The sequence below is a fragment of the Canis lupus genome, chromosome 25 (genome assembly GCF_003254725.2).
Source record: "Canis lupus dingo isolate Sandy chromosome 25, ASM325472v2, whole genome shotgun sequence".
Lineage (NCBI taxonomy): Eukaryota > Metazoa > Chordata > Mammalia > Carnivora > Canidae > Canis > Canis lupus.
The window spans coordinates 3,105,878-3,130,041 of NC_064267.1; the positions used below are offsets into that span (position 1 = coordinate 3,105,878).

At 34.6% G+C, this 24,164-nt stretch overlaps 1 protein-coding gene across 7 annotated transcripts in view; it reads left to right on the forward strand.

The window, feature by feature from the left end:
* The first annotated feature begins 3,499 nt into the window (after positions 1-3,499).
* Positions 3,500-24,164, forward strand: part of POSTN (periostin) — a 41,703-nt gene continuing 21,038 nt past the window's right edge. For all 7 annotated transcript variants that reach the window (XM_025462440.3, XM_025462442.3, XM_025462441.3 and 4 more), the window contains exons 1-9: positions 3,500-3,671; positions 4,971-5,069; positions 9,878-9,942; positions 17,682-17,839; positions 20,209-20,373; positions 21,276-21,422; positions 21,939-22,080; positions 23,287-23,499; positions 23,895-24,029. In XM_025462440.3, coding sequence (XP_025318225.1) covers positions 3,553-3,671; positions 4,971-5,069; positions 9,878-9,942; positions 17,682-17,839; positions 20,209-20,373; positions 21,276-21,422; positions 21,939-22,080; positions 23,287-23,499; positions 23,895-24,029 — 1,243 coding nt within the window. In that variant the 5' untranslated portion in view covers positions 3,500-3,552. The remainder of the gene's footprint in view (positions 3,672-4,970; positions 5,070-9,877; positions 9,943-17,681; positions 17,840-20,208; positions 20,374-21,275; positions 21,423-21,938; positions 22,081-23,286; positions 23,500-23,894; positions 24,030-24,164) is intronic.

Genomic DNA, 24,164 nt, shown 5'->3' on the forward strand with positions numbered 1-24,164 from the left:
AAAAGCAGGAGTTTAGACATGACTTGGGGCAAATAACTATTCTGGATCATTCAGAACCAAGGAAATACCTTTTTAAAGAAAATCTACTCTTGGCTTGGGTATCCATGGAGGCTTGTTGAATCCATAGATAATGTCCAATTCTAGAGAGTGCAGGGCATGTTGGTCACATGTTAGCGAGAGTAAGCCTGATATTACAATGACTTCACAGTCACCAGAGGCTACAAGATTTGCTACAAAGATCCACTGGATAATTTGCAAACAGCCCATAAATTAGCATCCTGATAGCTAGAAACAAATGTCTCTGTCTTTCAGACACATTATTTTTCCTTGGCTGCATAATAAGCCATTTCCTTTTCATTAATGACTTACATTTCCAGGTCAGACTTTACAATCCTGAATGTCAGATTCAATTGCCAAGATTTCAGTCCTCCCCAAAACTGCTAATAAAGTTACGCAGCCAACCCAGGGGCAGCATCCTTTCATGAAGCAGAAGAATAAGGGCCCTGTGTGGAGAGAGAGCGATTGACCCTTGTCGAGAGTTCTGAAGAGAGAATGGTGTCCTTCTTAAGATTTTTTTCTCTTTTCCACATCTTAGACTAGTTTTTCTCCCATTATCTGAACTATTTCCTTCCCTCATCCTACCCTGCACTGTCAGATAGAAACTAGTGTTCAATTATTAGCCTCCTAGAAGCTAGGATCCTGGCGAAAGAGGTTGCTTCGACTTTTTCCCACTCCAAAATGTGATACAATATCACACTTACAGGCTGAAGTTGGCTTTTTCAGTTGCAGTGCTTTCATGTTTTTGTATTTACCCTAAAATTTTCCCTCCCTTGGAATGTTCTCCAACCTCTAAATTTACATGTAGTTTATATGTACAATCTGGGCCTCATTTTCAAGATCCTCCTTGATGGCATTGCTCATCCTGAGTATAAATATTTGCTGAGGGCTAGCATTTGTTGTCTTCCAAAGGGACTTCTACAATTTCCAATATGCTGTTCAGGATGGATAGATTTAAGACTCTATTATTTGAAACTCTGAAAATATTTAAGAATCTTTTTAGTATATGAGAATATATCATGCTTTTTATAAAAAGTAAACCTCTATTTCTAGTCAGAAAGGAGCAAATCCTCTTTTGAAATATGAATGCATATTCATTTTTCTTACTCATCTTGTGCAATTACTTACCCATTTAGAACACTGAAGGAATCAAGATGAATGGAAGCCATTGATTACAATGGTCACAAGGAAAAACTAAGTCAAAATTATTCTTAAAAATAATCAATATATTTTCAATGTACTGCAGGCACTACTAACAAAGTAGGTAACATGACAGGAAGTGATTGATTCTGCCTTTACCCCTGTACTTCATAATCGAGTCTGTTTGTTATCATTGGGACTGTGTTTAAAGACATCATTTGCCATCTATATACATTATCCATGTCTATATCTCTTCCTCTCAATACCTCAAACCTTCCTCTCCAATCAAACCCCATGGGATTTAAGCAGATTTCAGCTTCATTGCAGAAAAGCTTATGAATTGCAGTTGTCTAATAGGAAAAGGGTCACATTAATAGCAGTGAGCATCCCAGTAAAGAATGAATGACCATTTATAAGGGTGGTGTCAGAGAAATTTATGTATTATAAGTTTGATTTATCCTTCTATAATTCCAAAATTCCATTATTATGTCTTAGAAGATAAGTAATCTACATTAAATGTCTAATCAGTCTAGAAGACTTTTATATAACTATGTTACCAAGAATATTCTAGCAGCTACTTTACTAGTATTAAGACATTGTTTTCATAAAAGACAGTCTCTCCATACTACTCAGTAAACAATTACAGACCACCTAACAATTTACACACATAAAAATAATAGAAACTTATGATATAAAGCAAACCAGCACATACAGATGAAGTTAGAATAATTCCATTTAGAGGAATATAAATGTTAGATTAGTCTTCTTCCTGCAAGGGACCAGGAACAGAATCTAATTTACCTTTTATGACCTCTTCTCTCCAATTCTCCTTTTGAATTACTCTTTCATTTTCTATACCTTATTATCAGGCTCATTTTCAATTCTGAATCATATTTCAGAATATTATCTAATTGTATGCTTTCTTAATAAACTTCTGAAATCGTATTTCAGAATATTATCTAATTGTATGCTTTCTTCATAAACTAGCTGCCAGTTGCAGAATTATTTTAGTGCCTCAAAGCAAAATTCTATAGAAAACTTAATGTAACTCTCCTGATACCTGGAATCATCTCAGGTGTATCCAGCCTCCTGAAAAGCCCTTGCAATTGGAAAACATGGTCAGTATAAAATTTCTCTATATTGCCAGTGGTGAAACAATAGCGATGTGCCATTACAGAAGGAGCACTTTGCAACAAGACATATTGGAATTACACTTTTACTTTAGGATAGTGTGTAACTTATTTATTCAAAAGACTCATTGTAAGTTATCATTTTAGCTTATTGTTGACATCTGACATTCAGATTTCTTTTATCCAGTGTTCCAAACATTTGATGTGCCATATGTGCCATATGTGGAAGGGTAAGAGTGCATATTCTCTTGGATAGGAATCACATAGTGTAACATTAAGAGACTTTGGTTACTTGATAAAAATCAGAAGAAATCTGGTGATGCTCTTGTTTCTTAATACATATTTAATCTATTACAGCTAGATTAGTAATATTTGTTTCCAATAAGGCTGCTTTTGTCCAGTGGTTATCAGATATGCTGCCTAAACAAGTTCATCACCATGTGAAATATGTAATAAAAAACAATAAAGCACAAATGTTTTTCTTTTCTGTTTCATTTCAAGAATTAGGAAAACTTGCCAGAAGTAGATTTATGTTAACTCTCCCGATTCCTTGATATTTGAAAAGAGAAGTGAAATGGGAAGTATCTCTCCAGTTTAGTAGCATTGAAAGAAAACTGTGGTCTCTCAACTTATTTCATCAGCAATTAGAGTTCTTATTTCACATTTTGTACAAGTTTTAAATCTATTCAACATCTGTTTTTAATCAACAGCCATTATTGCCTTATGGTTATCAAACTTATATCTACATTTGTTTTCTGGTGAAAAATAATAACCTTTTAGTTCTGATGTGAACTAAATGTGAGAGATGTGATAAGATCAATGATCTCATTGAGCGCAGGGACATGCACTCTGAAAGGGATGGATTACAGAATTTTCCTTAAAACCCAAACAAAGCCATTTTCCATAAACCCCTCCAAGTTACAAAAGAGTAAAACTGAAACACGAACATGCAGAATCATGTTATTAAAGAGGAATATAAATAATTTAAAAATAAAAATCTTCTTCAGAATGAGATGTAAAGGAGGCTCAATGTGTTCAGTAAACATAACTATGAAAAGTGGATTTTAGCTGCCAACTTGAAGTTGCTGATGTTTTTTGGAGAGAGCTCAGATTCCTAGGTTATACAGTGTTCCCTCCCACGACTCTGACATGTATATAAACTCTGAGCTCTCCAAAGCCCATTGCCAGTTCTCTTCGTGGACTAACTGCAACGGAGAGACAAAAGATGATTCCTTTTTTACCCATATTTTCTCTACTCTTGCTGGTTGTTGTTAACCCTGCAAACGCCAATGGCCATTATGACAAGATCTTGGCTCATAGCCGAATCAGGGGCCGGGATCAGGGGTAAGTCAGTGGTTACGTTTTATACATCTTTTTTTTCCTTAGCTTATTATATGTCAATGTATGCAAAAACTTCCTTAAATATACCAAGGGTTATTTTCTAATTAAAAAGTAGTAAGAAAAAGGAAAAAACATGAGTATTTTGTGATTTACATATGTGTTTTAAGCTTTAAAAATTACTGTCAAAATAATGTGTATGTAATTGCTTTTTCTGAAGCATTATGTAATTTTAATGTAATTGACAACATTTAACAGGGCATTTCTTTATTATTTCATTTATTTGTATTTTTATTTGCCTTCTAAAAATCTGAAATGAGGTACCAAAATAAAAAATATAAGGTTAGGGCTTTCATTATGTATACAACTTTGAAGTATCTCACATGATAGGAAAGTTTTCATTGTTATGTATGAAAATTAAATGAAAAATGTAACTAGTTTTTTAAAATATTTTAAAGCATTTAAGAATGTTTTTAAATTCTGCAGTTTGTAAAATTTGCAAGAATAACATATTTCTTGAAATTAATTCAACTACAAGTTAGCATTCTTAAAAAGTTAATAGGCATGATTTAGTAACCTAACCAACCACTTATAATTTTTTTTTGAAATAGTTCTTGGCACTTCTTCCAATGTCTCAGAGGGATTTTCAAAATGCTTAAAAGTTCCTTTGCTTTACAGTGCAAGTAAGACTTCCTATTGCTTTAAGAGAGAAAGACACTTAAAATTCTGGCAGAGGATGTTCTGATCTACTATTTCTAATCAAAGAAAAAGATTTTCCTTTGCGCAGCCATATTATAAGTTAATTTTAGCACTCATTTGCTTCTGTGATTACTTATCTAGAAAATTACAGGATATCATGTCTTTGGACCTAGTAAAACCTGTCTCTTTTGCTCTCTTGATTCCTCATGGTTCCAGAGTCCATTGTTCCAGATTAAAGTCCAAAACGAGCCTATTTTTAGTTTAAAATGGGTCAGTAGATTATCTTACTATTAAAAGTAATAAGAATGAAAACAAAATAAAGTTGAATTTAATGCTGTTTGAATATTCCTAAGTTAACTTTTGAAACACCCATGTTTTCCTTTAAAGGATGTATAATTTTCTCTCTCTTTTTCTTTCCAATAGACTTTAGTTTTTCTGATGATTCAGTATGCTTGGATCAAGAAGCAGATTTGTGCAAGACTAGAATCACATCTTTGAAAATTGAGTCCACATGTTAACTTTTTTTTCTGAACCGTCTGACCTGAAGATAGGAAAAATTCATTGTCATTAGGACACTAACTTTCTTTTCTTCCATCTGTCTTCCAGCCCAAATGTCTGTGCTCTTCAACAGATCTTAGGCACAAAAAAGAAATACTTCAGCACTTGTAGGAACTGGTATCAAGGTGCCATCTGTGGAAGGAAAACGTAAGTCTCACCTTTTTTCTTAATGTGCCAGTCCCAAAGACAACACTATGTCTTTCCCAGGACATACACAACATTTTTCTTTGAAAATACTCTCCCAAATTGCAAGCTTTAAAAAAAATGATAATAAACGTGAATAAAGGCATTCTTCCCGCATTTCTCCCTCTGCCTAGTGGGCCCCTCATGAGCCCTGAGTTTATGTGTTACGAAGGTCCAAAGGAAACAAATCTCATGGCGATATATAGAATCAGTCAAGTGTGAGACTCTGTCGTTTCTACCTCTGGTTTGGCCCTCATTTTTTGGGCAAGACACTTAACCTTGATGCCTCTTTTTACAAAAATGGTTTCCTCATTTTATTTTTTTAAAAAAAGGGCCAGGGATCCCTGGGTGGCGCAGCGGTTTGGCGCCTGCCTTTGGCCCAGGGCACGATCCTGGAGACCTAGGATCGAATCCCACGTCGGGCTCCTGGTGCATGGAGCCTGCTTCTCCCTCTGCCTGTGTCTCTGCGCCTCTCTCTCTCTCTGTGACTATCATAAAAAAAAAAAAAAAAAAGGCCAGAAGGACAAATTGATCTAAAATATCAGGATTTTTGAAGTACTTATTAATGTTTGCCTACAATCATTTGGAAATTATCTGATCTGAATGACTTACTCCCGTTTACCTCAAATTTTTCATCAAAGCTTGAAGGTGGAAAGAAGTTAAGATTCATCTCTTCACTTAATCCAGTTATTCCATCCCAAACTATCAGATCTGCAGGAGTCCACAAAGCTGATAAAGCTCATCATCGTATATACTATTTCAATAGCCAAAAAGACAATTACTCTTTACTTAGTTGTATATTTCACTAATTAACCTAAAATCAGAAAATATTTTTTATTACTTTGTAGTAATGTGTATTGGTTTAACCTAAATATTTTATTACTTTGTAGAAATGTGTATTGGTTTAACCTATCCATAGGAAAATACAATCCTGAGCATATAAAAGTTGAGAATTACTCATGTAGTCCAAGTTCTTCATTTTAAAGTAAAGGAGCGGAGTCATAGAATAAGTTACTATCTCTATCAAAAAGATTAGAGATACCATTCCTGATCAAGAAAATAGTGCTTCCCATCAATTTGGACTCCACCCTCAATGAAAGATGCCTTGAGAACCAAGCATCTGAATGAAAACCTGTTTACTACATCATCATCAAACTTCAGTTACTCTAAATAAGTGGAAGGATTGAGGGATTGTTAAAAACTTATTCATAACTTAAAAATGTTGGAATAAATACTAAACATAGCACCACTTAACTTCTCAAAGCCTTTGTTTCTTTACCTGCAAAATGTGGATTTTATACTTACAGAATATCTGGGGGGTAGACTGATTTGATGAATGTGGAATCGCTCAGTAACTTACAATATCAATTGTCCTTAAATTTAAAGTACTTAAACAAATGGATATATGTGGGTGGGAAAAGGAGTTGTGACTGGATGCCTATCTAAAATGCACAAGATTATCTTTATTTCCAGACAAACATCATGTATGCAATGCATATAACCTTAGCTGGACTTCCCCATGGTCGCTAGGTCTAGCACATCACAGAACTTTGCTGCCTGTTCCTGTTATTTGCTTAATAGAGTTTCGGCTGATGTTACTATTTGGCCTGGACCTTATTCCCATTAGTCAGCAGACATCTGCTAGACTTGTGAGTCATTCACACGATTACAGTGTAAGTCAGTGGCTGCAATGATCTTGGCCATGATGCAGGCTGGACCCCAGTTGGGAACTCTAAGGCCCTCGATTCTCCCCGCTTTGTTCCTCATATCCATGGTTACATGAGGCATATTTGGAAGGCATACCAACTAGGACCTGCTGTCTGAAATATTCAGGGGATAGCTTTATTACATTCTTCCTGGGGGTTAGGAAAGTATGATATATAAAAAAAAAAAAAAAAAAAGGAAAGTATGATATAATCTCACTTTAACCATCTAAATATATTAGAGATGATGCCAAGGCTTGTACAAAGGTGATGTCAACATTCTTTCTTGTTCTCCATTAAAAAAAAATCCTGCTTTGAAGCCTGGCTTTTTACCAGGAACATAACAGTCTCGCCTTTGTTTAATTAGCTTATTTCCCCCAAGTAGCTTCATTTTCACAAACACATTTACATCTGTGCTCTGAAATAAATGTAAATGCTAGCTGTGAGTTTCAAATAATCAAATAAATCAATAACATTGACAAGAGGAATGCCTGTTTTGCCATCTGCTTGCAGCTGCTAAAATTTCCAGAGACATCTTTAGGACTTTTTTTTTTTTTTTCAGTTGACAGAAATGTTTGCCCTTTGGTTGAACAGTTGCTTTGCAGATTTGAAGGAAGAAATTGAGCAGGTCTAATGATAAACATGAGTCTCCTAATTTTAAGATACTTTCCACAACTTATATTGGTCAAATAATATAGTATTTTGTAGACTTCCTTTCAACTGTCATTTTCATGAGATTTTAGATAACTATTCAGAATATGAAGATAAATTTTCCATCTGGTGCACTAATTGTCTACATTAAGGCTAATCCTTGGGGCATATTAGCATGTATTACAAAAATTTTTGTTACATTAACAATTTTCTATTCACTATTTTACTTCCAGTTAGTATGATCAATATTGAACCAATACATATGTATTTCATTTTTTAATTGTTTATAATATATGCTAAAGCTAACGCGTAAGCAATTCTGAATCAGTCCTTTGGCATCAAAGTATTCAAATTTATTTCTATGGGAATCTAAGTAAATAAATTGTTTCAGGGGCCATTTTAGGATTTGCATAAAGCTCCCATATAATTTCCATATGTTTCTTACAACAATTATTTTTGAAACTATTTTAAAATTGAAGAACCATTTGAAATTGACATTTCCCAATTCATTTTGTCGATATCTTTTTATCTATCAACCATCTTTAGTCAATTTTCCATGCCAGACACTTTTTTCTCATTCATCTTTCATATTTTACTAAATATGCATAAATAATGTTACATTGTACTTTTTAAATTGACACCAAGAAAATAGAGAAATAGGAATCTAAGAGCACAAACAAGACCACAAATCATGGATAATCCATTAACGGACCTGGCTTTAATTTTATTTAATTTTTTACTTATTTATTTATGATAGTCACAGAGAGAGAGAGAGAGAGAGAGAGAAAGAGACAGAGACAGAGGCAGAGACACAGGCAGAGGGAGAAGCAGGCTCCATGCACCGGGAGCCCGATGTGGGATTTGATTCCGGGTCTCCAGGATCGCGCCCCAGGCCAAAGGCAGGCGCCAAACCACTGCGCCACCCAGGGATCCCTGGACCTGGCTTTAATTTGAAAAGCTTATTTACTTTTTAAACTATAGAAGACTTTTCTATAATTATATAGAAATTTCTATAATTTCTATAATTTTGATATAATAATTATATATAATATATATTAATATCATTAATAATTATACTTTAAAAAATTTTTTTTATTGTAATTTTTTCATACTAAGAAAACATTATTTATTCTTATAGTGATCTTTTTCTTAAATATCCAAATTCTTTCAGTCATTCATACTTTTTGAGTACAATTAACACAACTAGAAAAAAAAACAGAAATAAATAATATCTGAACTAGTCAATGCGTGTTTAATTGCTAAATATAAGGTAGTCTATAAGTAGTTATCTTAAACTGCATGACATAAAATTTATTAATTAAAAACTACAAAATAGTCTTATTTCCTCTTTACTTATAATATTGCCCTACTTACAATTTTTGTTTTGTATCACCTTCATATTTCTATTGAGAGGAAACAGAGCATTATATAAAATTTTGATAAAAAATATTACCCTTACTAGATTTTGAAGAAGTCCAAAAAAATGTCAAATGAAATTTGATAAAATGAAGATCAGAATTATATTTTTAATAAAGTAAGAAATAAAAGCAATTACATAGATGATTTCAGGTTACTATTTTCCCACAAAATATAGTAATTTAACAAAGTTATTTTGGATATGTCATTGTTTGCTGAATTTTCTGGTTTGTTACCTTAATTATGCCTTTATATAACTTAATGCACTTTGTTAACTTTGAACAAAATAGCATTTTCTTGAATACTGAAGAAGATTTTAAAGATTGTATTTAATATGATCAGACTAATAACTCTACTGGCAATTCAAACCTAAAATGTTATTTTAATTAGCAGTGAAATAGCTCTTATTGATTGGAATGGGTTAATATATTTACTGATGTTTCTAGTTTCTAATAACCTTATGCTAACTAATATTTCTAACCACTTATAGTCTAGAAATGATATCCAAAGCATCATTTTATTTGAGACTCACAACTAGCCTCTGAGTAGATATTATAGCTGCGACTGCCATATTAAATAGGTGAAGAAACAGACTCAAATTTGTTAAATTACTTGCTCAAGGTCACACATCTACCAAGGACAGAACTGGGAACCAGAACTCATTCTTCTGCCTTAAGATCCTGGAACTTATATTCCCCAAATGAAGGAGGGCGGGGGGTGGGAGTGAATGGGTGACGGGCACTGGGGGTTATTCTGTATGTTAGTAAATTGAACACCAATAAAAAATTAAAAAAAATAAAAAAAAAAGATCCTGGAACTTTTCTACAATGTCATGACAGTATATACAGAAATCAAACTAATATAAGTAACTTCGTATTGGGGAAAAATAACCCAATTTTAGAATTTCACAAATCATGACAAGTGGTATATTTTTGCTAAGATTATGTATAAAGAATTCTATGTAGTTCCCAATTTTAATCTTAATTTTGTTCTGATATACAGGACTGTGTTATATGAATGTTGCCCTGGTTATATGAGAATGGAAGGAATGAAAGGCTGTCCAGCAGGTAAAATTTCAATTACAACCTGAAATCTGACATTGTGATGCCCCCATCTATGGTTTTCTTTTTTAAAATTCCCCTGGCTATTTGGGGTGTTTTCTGATTCCATTCAAATCTTAAGATGATTTGTTCCAACTCTCTGAAAAAAGTCCATGATATTCTGATAGGGATTGCATTAAATGTGTAAATTGCCTTGGGTAGCATTGACATTTTCACAAATGAGGAACTAGTCTTATGTGAGAGAAAAGATTTGAGGTAGCTCAGCTTGTAGAGAAGCCACACGTGTGTGTGTGTGTATGGGTGTGTGTATTTAGCACCGTGATAAATCCTAAGATATACTGCCATCTTCGTGTAAATCATGAAGTTGTCATGGTGATAAAGTATTAAAACATACTTCTCGTGCACTGAACATTGGACCATACAACAGAAGCTTGATTGTAAATTTAAATTAGTTCAACTTTCCTTCAAGAATGAAAATCCTCTCTACAAAATCCCTGTCTTTGAATTTGTCTAGAAACATGGAGTGGACTAGTTGGGAAGGCATAATCTTCTGTAATTGAACAGCTCTAATTTTATAACATCCCTCATATTGAAAATTGGTTTCTAAAATTGCCAACTAAAGGAAAAATAGTTAATCTATTTCCTCTTTGAACTACCTGTTCAAATATTCAACACCAATCATCATCTACTTCCTCTGGCTACCCTCTTTTCCTCAACAGATTTCTTACCCTCTTTTCCTCAACAGATATCTAATATAACATAAACTTTAGAGCCCAAACCATTTTGGACAGCAATGCATAAAAAGCATCTAATCCAGGCATCTTCTTTCTGAATGTGATCCTATTTTTTAATATTCAATAATTTTTGGTGTGTATTTTTTATTGGAGATCGATTTGCCAACATATAGCATAGCACCCAGTGGTCATCCCATCAAGTGCCCACCTCAGTGCCCGTCACCCAGTCACCCCACCCCTGCCCACCTCCCTTTCCACTACCCCTTGTTCATTTCCCAGAGTTAGGAGTCTCTCATGTTCTGTCACCCTCACTGATATTTCCACTCGTTTTCTCTCCTTTCCTCTTTATTCCCTTTCACTAGTTGTTATATTCCCCAAATGAATGAGACCATATAATGTTTGTCCTTCTCCGATTGACTTACTTCACTCAGCATAATACCCTCCAGTTCTATCCACGTCAAAGCAAATGGTGGGTATTTGTCATTTCTAATAGCTGAGGAATATTCCATTGTATATACAGACCACAGCTTCTTTATCCTTTCATCTTTTGATGGACACTGAGGCTCCTTCGACAGTTTGGCTATTGTGGACATTGCTGCTAGAAACATCGGGGTGCAGGTGTCCCCGTGTTTCACTGCATCTGTATCTTTGGGGTAAATCCCCAGCAGTGCAGTTGCCGGGTCGTAGGGCAGATCTATTTTTAACTCTTTGAGGAACCTCCACACAGTTTTCCAGAGTGGCTGCACCAGTTCACATTCCCACCAACAGTGCAAGAGGGTCCTCCTTTCTCCACATCCTCTCCAACATTTGTGGTTTCCTGTCTGTTAATTTTCCCCGTTCTCACTGGTGTGAGGTGGGATCTCATTGTGGTTTTGATTTGTATTTCCCTGAACCCCAGTGATGCAGAGCATTTTCTCATGTGCTTGATGGCCATGTGTATGTCTTCCTCTGTGAAATTTCTGTTCATGTCTTTTGCCCATTTCATGATTGGATTGTTTGTTTCCTTGCTGTTGAGTTTAATAAGTTCTTTATAGACCTTGGATACTAGCCCTTTATCTGATAGGTCATTTGCAAATATCTTCTCCCATTCTGGAGGCTGTATTTTAGTTTTGTTGTCTTTGCTGTGCAAACGTTTCTTATCTTGATGAAGTCCCAATAGTTCATTTTTGCTTTTGTTACTCTTGCCTTCATGGTTGTATCTTGTAAGAAGTTACTGTGGCCGAGTTCAAAAAGGGTGTTGCTTGTGTTCTCCTCTAGGATTTTGATGGAATCTTGTCTCACATTTAGATCTTTCATCCATTTTGAGTTTATTTTTGTGTATGGTGTAAGAGAATGGTCTAGTTTTATTTTTCTGCATGTGGATGTCCAATTTTCCCAGCACCATTTATTGAAGAGACTGTCTTTTTTTCCAGTGGATAGTCTTTCCTCCTTTGTCGAATATTAGTTGACCATAGAGTTGAGGGTCCACTTCTGGATTCTCTATTTTGTTCCACTGATCTATGTGTCTGTTTTTGTGGCAGTACCACACTGCCTTGATGACCACAGTTTTGTAATATAACCTGAAATCTGACATTGTGATGCCCCCATCTATGGTTTTCTTTTTTAAAATTCCCCTGGCTATTTGGGGTGTTTTCTGATTCCATTCAAATCTTAAGATGATTTGTTCCAACTCTCTGAAAAAAGTCCATGATATTTTGATAGGGATTGCATTAAATGTGTAAATTGACCTGGGTAGCATTGACATTTTCACAATATTAATTCTGCCAATCCATGAGCATGGAATATTTTTCCATCTCTTTGTGTCTTCCTCAATTTCTTTCAGAAGTGTTCTATAGTTTTTAGGGTGTAGATCCTTTACCTCTTTGGTTAGGTTTATTCCTAGGTACCTTATGCTTTTGGGTGAAATTATAAATGAGATTGACTCCTTAATTTCTCTTTCTTTAGTCTCATTGTTAGGGTAGAGAAATGCCACTGATTTCTGGGCATTGATTTTGTATCCTGCCACACTACCGAATTGCTATATGAGTTCTAGCAATCTTGGGGTGGAGGCTTTTGGGTTTTCTATGTACAGTATCATGTCATCTGCAAAGAGGGAGAGCTTGATTTCCTTGCCAAATTGAATGCCTTTTATTTCTTTTTGTTGTCCGATTGCTGAGGCTAGGACTTCTAGTACTATGTTGAATAGCAGTGGTGAGAGTGGACATTCCTGTCGTGTTCCTGATCTTAGGGGAAAGGCTCTCAGTGGTTCCCCATAGAGAATAATATTTGCTGTGGGCTTTTCATAGATGGCTTTTAAGATGCTGAGGAATGTTCCCTCTATCCCTACACTCTGAAGAGTTTTGATCAGGAATGGATGCTGTATTTTGTCAAATGCTTTCTCTGCATCTAATGAGAGGATCATATGATTCTTGTTTTTTCTTTTGTTGATATACTCTATCACGTTGATTGCTTTACGAGTGTTGAACCAGCCTTGCATCCCCGGGATAAATCCCATTTGGTCATGGTGAATAATTTCTTAAGTACTGTTGGATCCTCTTGGCCAGTATCTTGAGAATTTTTGCATCTGTGTTCATCAGGGATATTGGCCTATACTTCTTCTTTTTGGTGGGGTCTTTGTCTGGTTTTGAAATTAAAGTGATGCTGGCCTCATAAAACAAGTTTGGAAGTATTCCATCCCTTTCTATCTTTTGGAACAGCTTTAGCAGAATAGATATTGTTTCTTCTTTAAACATTTGATAGAATTCCCCTGGGAAGCCATCTGGCCCTGGACTTTTGTGTCTTGGGAGGTTTTTGATGACTGCTTCAATTTTCTCCCTGGTTATTAGCCTGTTCCTGTTTTCTATTTCTTCCTGTACCAGTTTTGGTAGTTTGTGGTTTTCCAGAAATGTGTCAATTTCTTCTAGATTGCCAATTTATTGGCATATAGCGCTCATAATATGTTTTTAAAATCGTTTGTATTTCCTTGGTATTGGTTGTGATTTCTCCTTTTTCATTTGTGAGTTTATTAATGTGAGTCTTTTTTCTTTTCTTTTTAATAGGGCTGGCTAATGGTTTATCTATCTTATTAATTCTTTCAAAGAACCAACTCCTGGCTTTGTTGTTCTGTTCTACAGTTCTTCTGGTCCCTATTTCATTGAGTTCTGCTCGAATATTTATTAACTCTCTTCTGCTTGGTGTAGGTTTTATTTGCTGTTCTTTATCCAGTTCCTTTAGGTGCAAGGTTAGCTTCTGTATTTGAGTTATTTCCAATTTTTTGAGGGATGCTTATATTGTGATGTATTTTCCTCTTAGGACTCCCTTTGCTGTATCCCAAAGATTTTGAATGGTTGTTTCTTCATTCTCATTAGTTTCCACGAATATTTTAAATTCTTCTCTAATTTCCCAGTTGCCCCATTCATCTTTTAGCAGGAGGCTCTTTAACCTCCACGTGTTTGAATTTTTCCAAATTTCTTCTTGTGATTGAGTTCAAGTTTCAAAGCATTATGGTCTGAAAATATGCAGGGGACAATCCCAATCTCTTGGTATCGGTTGAGACCTGATTTGTGACCTAGTATGTGGTCTATTCTGCAGAAAGTTCCATGTGCAATTGAGAAAAATGCGTTTGGATGTAAAGTTTTGTAAATATCTGTGAAATCCATCTGGTCCTGGGTATCATTTAAAGCTCCCGTTTCTTTGGAGATGTTGTGCTTAGAAAATCTGTCATTTGCAGAAAGCACTGTGTTGAAGTCTCCCAGTATTAGTGTATTTATTATCTAAGTATGTCTTTACTTTGGCTATTAATTGATTGATATCCTTGGCAGTTCCCACATTTGGGGCATAAATATTCATGATTGTTAGGTCCTCTTGTTGGATAGATCCTTTAAGTATGATATAGTGTCCCTCTTCATCTCTTAACTACAGTCTTTGGGATAAACTTTAATTTATCTGATATGATGATTGCTACCCCAGCTTTCTTTTGAGGACCATTTGAATGGTAAATGGTTCTCCAACCTTTCATTTTCAGGCTGTAGGTGTCCTTAGGTCTAAAATGAGTCTCTTGTAGACAGCAAATAGTTGGGTCTTGCTTTTTTATCCAGTCTGAAATCCTGCATCTTTTGATGGGATCATTTAGCCCATTCACGTTCAGAGTTACTATTGAAATGTGAAAAAATGAGTGGGAAATATCAGAAAGGGAGACAGAACACGAAAGACTCCTAACTCTGGGAAATTAACTAGGAGTGGTGGAAGGGGAGGTGGCCGGGGGGGGGGGTGGTGACTGGGTGATGAGCACTGAGGTGGGCACTTGACAGGATGAGCACTGGGTGTTATTCTATACGTTGGCAAATTGAACACCAATAAAAATAAATTTATAAAAAAAAGAACATAAGGAAAAGAAAGATATGAATTTAGTGTCATCATGATACCTATTCAGTCCCTGTTTATGTGGCTTATTTCTTTGCGCTTCATTTTTCTTTTACAGGGTCCCCTTTAATACTTCCTGCAGAGCTGGTTTGGTGGTCACATATTCTTTCAGTTTCTGCCTGCCTTGGAAGCTCTTTATCTCTCCTTCTATTCTGAATGAGGGCCTTACTGGATAAAGTATTCTTGGCTGCATGTTCTTCTCATTTAGGACCTTGAATATATCCTGCCAGCCCTTTCTGGCCTGCCAGGTCTCTATGGAAAGGTCTGCTGTTAATCTAATATTTCTCCCCATATAAGTTAGGGATCTCTTTTCTCTTTCTGCTTTAACGATCTTCTCTTTATCTTTGGAATTTGCAAGTTTCACTATTAAATGTCAAGGCGTTGAACCGTTTTTATTGATATTAGCGGGGGAGGGGGGCTCTCTATCTCCTGGATTTTAATGCCTGTTTCCCTCCCCAAATTAGGGAAGTTCTCCACTATGATTTGTTCAAATATGCTTTCTGACCCTCTGTCCTCTTGTCACCTTCTGGAACCCCAATTATATGTAAACTTTTCCTTCTGAGGCTGTCATTTATTTCCCTTAATCTTTCCTCATGGTTTTTTCATTGTTTTCTCTTTTTCCTCAGTTTTCTTCCTTGCCATCAACTTGTCTTCTATGTCACTCACTGGTTCTTCTACCTCATTAACCCTCATCTTTAGGGCCTCCAGTTTGGATTGCATCTCATTTAATTGATTTTTAAATTTCACCTGATTAGATCTAAATTCTGGAGTCATGAAGTCTCTTGATTCCTTTATGCGCTTTTCCAGAGCCACCAGTAGCTTTATAATTGTGCTTCTGAATTGGCTTTCTGACATTGAATTGTAATCTGTACAAATTCTGTAACTCTACGGCAGAGAGTACTGTTTCTTATTCTTTCTTTAGTGGTGAGTTCTTCCTTCTAGTCATTTTTCTCAGTGCAGAGTGGCTGTATGAGTGGGTTGCATCAAGAATATCAACCACGACATAAGTACGTTTCACCCTAGATGATTCTGCCGAGGTCAGAGACCAGTAATTGAAAACAAAGATCAAAACGAAATAAAACAACAGGACCACTAAAGTGAAAAATTTTTAAACTTAGTAGTAAAAAATAAAAGGCCAGAAATCCTAAAGAGAAAGAGGGGGGAAAAAAGAAAAAGAAAAGAAACAGAAAAAAAGGAGAAGAAAAAAATAGGGGGGACTGGGAGATGGTGGTGGTGAAGAAGTTGTAGCGTAGGGAGAATGTAGCCTACCTGAGGGGTTCTAGAGGGCGATCCTCTTGTTTCTGGGTATATTAAGTTCTGTATGTTAGAAGATGCTCAGTTCCAAATTTATATAAACCAGAAATACTTGAAGAAGGCCCCAACATTGACCACCAAAACCTAAATGAGATAAAAGAGGGGGGCAGATGGGAGTCATGCACCTGGCAGGGGGTGGGGCAGTTCCAGCGGTTCTCTCTTTAAATCTCAGGTCGAATTCATAGATTTTCAGGATGATTTGAAAGTTATCTAGGTAAGTTGGTGGGGCCAGGTGACTTGGGGATCCTACTCCTCTGCCATCTCGCCCTGCCCCCTCTGAATGTGATCCTAGACTGGTGTCTGCATTCTGTATGGGTTCTAAGAGTTGAGAATAAAATCATGACAAATACTTCACTTTTGGGGGCTCCTGAACTTTAGTTAATGTCTTTGGGAACCATGTCCTATCATTAACTCATAATGAATTTATGATCAATTAAAATTAATTACAGGTCTTTCAAGTCAGGTCTTTCTCTAGGATTTATTTTTTCAACTTCGGTGTAAAGACATACATGGAGTTACCTTTAACTTGTTAATTTTGACGTATTTTCCTCATCTTTTAGGGGTCTTTTAAAATCGTGATTTTATCATTTAATTTATTAATTGTGTCACCTAGTCTTTATATATTCAGAAATGTAATAACCATTTCTCCTATACTATTATCCAAATTATATGAACCTTCAAATAAGATAAGGTAAAAAATGAATAAATTAGTTGCATCAATTTTCAGGTTGACATTCATATATTAATATTTCTTCTAAAGTTCAGGAAAAATATTCTGGAATCATTAGATACTTCCATCTATTTCCTTCCTGAAATCATGCTGAGAAGGTCTACATATTTCTTTTAGAAATCTATAAAAATTAATACTCCAATACCTAGCAATATTATACCATATAGGAGTTTAAGGCAACATGAAAGAAAGTATTACCTTTGCCATTTTCAGTGAGTAGTGAAGAACATCTTTTTATTTTTCCAGTGAATCAGAAATATTTATTGATAATTATAATTGATTATTATTGACATAGCAGGAGTCACACCTACATACACTGAATGTTAACCCAGGATGATAATTAAAAATTCATTTTCCCTCCACACAAAGGATTTATGACAAAATAGTTTTCAAAGGTTATTCGCACTCAAAAGACAACTTCTTCATAAAATTGATAATTCATAGAATTATATTGCTAAAATTATCCATTGAATATATTGAGGAGCTTAGTATAAAGTTTAAATGATAGTGAAATAATATTCTTGAAATATTATTCTAAGTAAATCTTCATTTCTTGATTATTTCAGTTTTGCCTATTGACCATGTTTATGGTACTCTGGGCATTGTGGGAGCCACCACAACACAGCGCTATTCTGATGTCTCAAGACTGAGAGAAGAGATTGAAGGAAAGGGATCATTCACTTACTTTGCACCGAGTAATGAGGCTTGGGACAACCTGGATTCTGTAATTCATTATGCTTATTAATATATTTATTTTATCAGTATTCATTTTAATTGGTTTATTAACTTGGAAGTTAATAGAAATTTTAGATCTTTTCATTATACATGTATTAGGATACATAAAAGAATGAGCTATTAAGTGTAAGGATTAAAGCATTTTAATACATCCATAAATGGAATAACTCTCCAGCAGGTTCATAGACTAATTGAAAAAGGCAAACTAAGAGTGGACTGAACTGGTATTTACCATTATTTTATTTTACTCCTTTCCTTTTTTTGATTTGGAAGAAATATATTAAATTTTAGATGACATATCTAATAGAAAGGTAAGTTAAGAAGCCTAGTGGAATTTACATTTTATTATAAGGCATCTTATAGAGATGTAATTAATTATTTTTAATTATATGTAAACATATTTGGCTGCTTAGATATTGACATATTTATAAATGTCTATGGATATTTAAATGAAGTATTATAAACAATGCATTTGATTTCCAGACATTTTATACATAGTGTGGTTTATAGTGTATGTGCTGCCAAAGCGAGCACATAGTCTGGTTTATAATACAACTAAATTTCCAATCTGTAAAACTCGTATATAAATATATTCCTACTTTCTACTTGATATGAAGGTGAATTGATAATTACTACTAGAGTCAAATACTACTTAGTAAAACTTAGGCAGATTCCTTTAGATATTATCTTGCTACATTAAGTGTGTGGCTAATTACTTGCTTTACAGAACTCTGCTGCTTGCTTTGACTGTTTCTGGTTTATTTTTCTGACTCCTTTCTTCATTTAAGAATGGGTCTTATTAAAGTCTCTTCTAGGAATTAGACTCTGCTCTTTATATATACTTTTCAAAAAAGATTTTATTTATTTGAGAGAGAGAGAGAAAGCGCGCACAAGCAGTGGGGAGGGGTAGAGGGAGAAGGAGTCCAATGCCAGGCTCCATCCCAGGACCCTGGGATCATGACCTGAGCCCAAGGCAGACTCTTAACTGACTGAGCCACCTGGACCTCCTTTATATACACTTCTAATGGCTCAGCTATCACTTCAGTCATATAACCATGAAATCTGTTTCTTTAGTTGTTCTCCTTGGGACCTCAGGGGAGTAATATTTCTCCTTAGATACACCACTGCATCTTTAAAAAAAAAGGTTATCTGTAACATATGCCATTTTCTTTCTCCCCACAAACAATTGCTTTTCTGCTGCCTTTTTTTTCCATAACTGGCAGTACCCATCTTAAGTGTTTAGACTTGAAAATTGTGAGTCATTCTACTTCTGCTGTCTCTAATTCTTTCAAACTATTATTAGTCATCCATGTCTCATGTTTAATCCTCCTGACTAATACCCTCACCTTTGCTATGCATTATCACCAGATTAACCTTCCCAAAGCCCAGTCTAATCACTATATTCCAATGCCATAAAATCATCAGTGGCTCCTTGTTGCCAGTTTAATTTGTGCTTTATGCAGGCATTAAAGTCTTCCACATTATCATCCCACATTATCATCTTTGCTAAAATTCTTTCTTAATATTATCTAACAAACATAAAAGTATGGGCTAACCAAACTGAACAACATCTGCTCTTCCAACATTCCCCCTGTGTCAGCAACTGGAGTTAGAATGATCACTACCATTCCTACCCTATCCACCCTTTAAGGCCTATCCCCAAGCCTTGAATAGCTGCCCTTCCTCATTTGATCCCTAGAAGCATTTTTTTTTTTGCCTTCTGTTCTTTATATTACTATGTTTATTTTTAACTGCTCCCATATGATAAATACCTTAAAGATACTTATCTTTAAGTATCTTTACTTAAAGATACTTTGACTTATTATATTTCCCATATCACCATATATAATGTCATATACTACATGATACACACATGTTATACATTATACTTATAGGATATATATTGGAAAAATAAAAAGGTATAGGTTGATCAATTTCTGGAATTTGTTATGAAATAAACATAAAATCCTTATTAAAACTCAAATGCTTTGCATAAATATGCCATTTTTGTTTTGTTTTGTTTACCATCCAAAATATTTTTAACATATGACAATTTCATATTGCCCTAAACCTTTAATTTACATCAAGCTCGTCTCTTTGTCAATATATTTACTTAAAAATTTTGTTTTGTCTCTAAAAATGTTCAAGCACTCTATCTGATTCAGGACCCTTAACTCAGTGCCTGAATTTACAAAATTCCCTAATCAATTGAGATAATATAATTTTATTTGTTATTTTGGTTTGGCCATCTGGATAATGCAATAAAAAAGTAACAAGAAAGTAAGAAATAGAGTGATTATAAGTATTTTAATGATGAACTACAATAAAACAAACTTCTATCATTTCAATTTTTCCTAGGATATCCGGAGAGGTTTGGAGAGCAATGTAAATGTTGAATTATTGAACGCGTTACATAGCCATATGGTTAATAATAGAATGTTGACCAAGGACTTAAAAAATGGCATGATTATTCCTTCCATGTATAACAATTTGGGGCTTTTCATTAACCATTATCCTAATGGGGTAAGTTTCATGAACAAAAAGTAAATTGCTAAGTAATATTACCCTTAATTTTTTCTTCATCTTTAATATAATGTTCACATAAATAGCAAAATGTTAGTGAATGTAAGTACTATCTTATGCCCTTTCACCACATTTAGAGCATGTTAAATTCTAATTTAGTGGCTGACTTCTACTGGAGAGTGATTTTGAGGAAGAAATTAAATTCACAGTTGATTGACAGTAGACTTAGATGTCCTAAAAAATGGAAATTTTAGTAGTTGATGTGTTTGAAAAATAATAACCAAAGAAAAAATAGTAAATAAGAATTTATCAAAGGATAATCAGAGAATGAGTATTCCTTTATTCATCTTCTAGCTACTATGCTGATTTAGGTTCTTGTGTGTTTAGATAAAAGTCTTCATGGGAAACTTCCAACAGGGTCATAGGGTTCTTTCAACAAATTTCCAAGGATGAAAAGGGTCAGTGATAAGGCAATAATTAGGAAATCCCTGGAATAGAACTGATTAATTTGTGCAATAACTATTTCTCTCTCTCAGAACTTACTTTCAGACTGATAAACATTTTTATGTAATGCATTGACCTGCTATTGAAATAGTTTATGACTATCTCTATAAAGGGTAGAGAAAGAAATAAAAGGAATAACTCAAATAAAAAAAATGCTTTTTTGCCTTAGTTTCTAGATATGTTAAATGTAACTGGATTGCATTTTCAACCAATCCTGTTTTCTCTTAGGTTCATTTTTAGACAGAGTGATATGTCTTTAACCTCAACATTCATTTAGAATGTTGGCTCCTTCATGGTACATTTACTAGTAGAAATGAAAAATAGATAATGTCCTTAGGGTCTCAGTGGTCAATTGATCGTTCTGATTTCTGCACTTTGATTTTCCCAAATAATTATAGGTTGTCACTGTTAACTGCGCTAGAATCATCCATGGGAACCAGATTGCAACAAATGGTGTTGTACATGTCATTGACCGTGTCCTTACACAAATTGGTACTTCAATTCAAGACTTCATTGAAGCAGAAGATGACCTGTCATCTTTTAGGGTAAATACAAGAAAAAACAGCAGATTGTCTTGGATCATTGAAATTTCTCCTTTTTGTCTGTCAGAACCTAATAATAAAAATGCTGTTTTAAAACTCTGGCAGAAATGTAACAAATGTGTTTCTTGAAATAAAAAGAGTTTTATTTTACACTGAAGAAATAATCTTATATGACATAATAATACTTGTGTGGACACAACAGACACAAAATGGTTAGTTATGTGCCTATAGGTTATTTATGGCATTTAGTATATGTCCATATCAGCTATATGTACTGCTGGATATTGCTACAGTTCCACAAACATGGGCAGGATTCGCATTCTTACAAAGAGTTTTGAGGAAAATTGGAAAGGGCAAGTTGGTTGTGCCAAAAAGTAATGTTTTAGAGATCTGACAAGAGCAAACTTCTATCATTTTCTATAGACTCAACTCCCTCATGATGGCCCAGGTTAAGTGTATCGTATTTTTCTTTTGGATTTACAATGTTGCAAGCCTCTAAAAAGCACATTTGTGTTTCAGGCAGCCGCTATCACATCTGATATCCTGGAGTCCCTTGGAAGAGATGGTCACTTCACACTCTTTGCTCCCACTAATGAGGCTTTTGAGAAACTTCCACGAGGTGTCCTGGAAAGGATCATGGGAGACAAAGTGGCTTCTGAAGGTACTGAAATGTCTTCATCTATGAAAAGCCTCCCAGAATTCCAAGAAGAAAAGAAAATTTTTAAAAAATGATTAAGTCATGACAATATTATCATCTTTGATAAGCGAAGGCAAAGAAAAACTTTTGTTCTGAAAGACTATAAAAAATCTTAAAAAACCAGAGCCCATGAAAGAGTCAGCAGAGTAATTAAATAATTAATAATTAATTTAAAAATAAGAATATCAGAAAGATCACATCATTTTTAATGCTTTCAAGTAAATAAAATAATTAGCAAGCATTAAAAAGGATTTAGCCATTGTTGAAAAGAAAAATTAGATCATCAAATTTTAACATCATATACATATTATGTAATGCTTTTAATTCTAAATTTATGCTAAAAGGTATAATTAAGTTGAGAAAATTGCACAGTTCCCTTGGGCCACTATTCACATATACACAGAATTTGGCTTCATTCTATTCTCCCTTTTTATTTTCAAAGAGATTTTACATTGTGAGTAGTACATTTAACTTACTCAGCCTCTCCCAAAATACATTTAACCAATTTAAAATGAGAAATTTTGATGATGCAGATATAGATATAATACAGTGAGGAATAGATTCCTTCAGATATCTTACAAGAAATCATCTTTATTTTGGTTACTCTCCAGATATTTTCTTTAGGGAATTATTTGTCTTATTAATCTTTTTAATATGCAGTTATTCTGTTATGAGCTGCTAATGCAAGATGCTGCTTGGGTGTTTAGGAATAGGTATCACTAATAAATACAGAAACCATTCTTTTTGTTTTCACATCAGAAATTACTTTCTTATGATAGTGGGAACTTGCTCTAACACATTTTCTAGTACTACACAATTCACCTCATAAAACTGATCTTCTCTTCTTACTTCCTCCTGAGCTGAGCTATTTCTCTTACTTCCTCCTGAGCTGAGCCACTTCTGTTGTATAGTTAATGCAGTTAATTGAAACAATGGCCCTGGAACATAAGCAGAATTTAAAAACCTTCAGTCAAAGTATCGACTTAGGTCAATAAGTATTGATAATAACCATATAATCAATAACCAATAACCAATAACCAAAGTATTGACTTAGGTTTTAGATGTATTATATTTCTTAGGAAACTTAGGTCCACAGTGAAACGTGTCTTTTAAAGGTTAAGTGCAATTTCCCTTGATCTTAAAACTTGCTGTTTTTAATTTGTCCTCCAGCTCTCATGAAGTACCACCTTTTGAACACCCTTCAATGTTCTGAAGCTATCATGGGAGGAGCAGTCTTTGAGACTCTGGAAGGAAACACCATTGAGATAGGATGTGATGGTGACAGCATAACAGTAAATGGAATAAAAATGGTGAACAAAAAAGATATTGTGACAAATAATGGTGTTATCCATTTGATTGATCAGGTCCTAATTCCTGATTCTGGTAAGCAATGATTTCATATTCTTCCACCTACTACTGTTTATCAATAATGATGCCTCAAGAGTAAATCCATGAAAAATGAATGTGTAGTATAAGGAAAGGCATGTGAAACACGTGTATAATATAGTGAAGTGAGTATGAAGTAGCCTGTGTAGTCACAGGCACTCCACACATGCAACTTTGGCTTTCCTGGACTTCTTAATATTTACAAAGGTTCTCACAGTACTATAGTTTTTCTTGAAAATAGAAGGAAAGATATAGCCAAATGGTCAGCTTTGGATCACATTGTAATTGTAGCAAATAGCTTGTAGAGAACAGCCAAGAATTGATTTACTAATTTCAGGATGATGATAATAACAAAGATGACATTGTTGGGATGGTGATGGTTTACTTTATAGCCAAACAAGTTATTGAGCTGGCTGGAAATCAGCAAACCACTTTCACGGACCTCGTGGCTCAATTAGGCTTGGCATCTGCTCTGCGGCCAGATGGAGAATATACTTTGCTGGCACCTGTGAATAATGCATTTTCAGGTATGTACTGGACACTGTCATTCCTTTTCTCTCTCCCCCATCAATCCTCACATACACATTTTTTCTTCATCATGATTGTTTGCATTAAGTAATAATAGGCATTTTACAAGGTGTTGATTATTTCTTTATTACCTA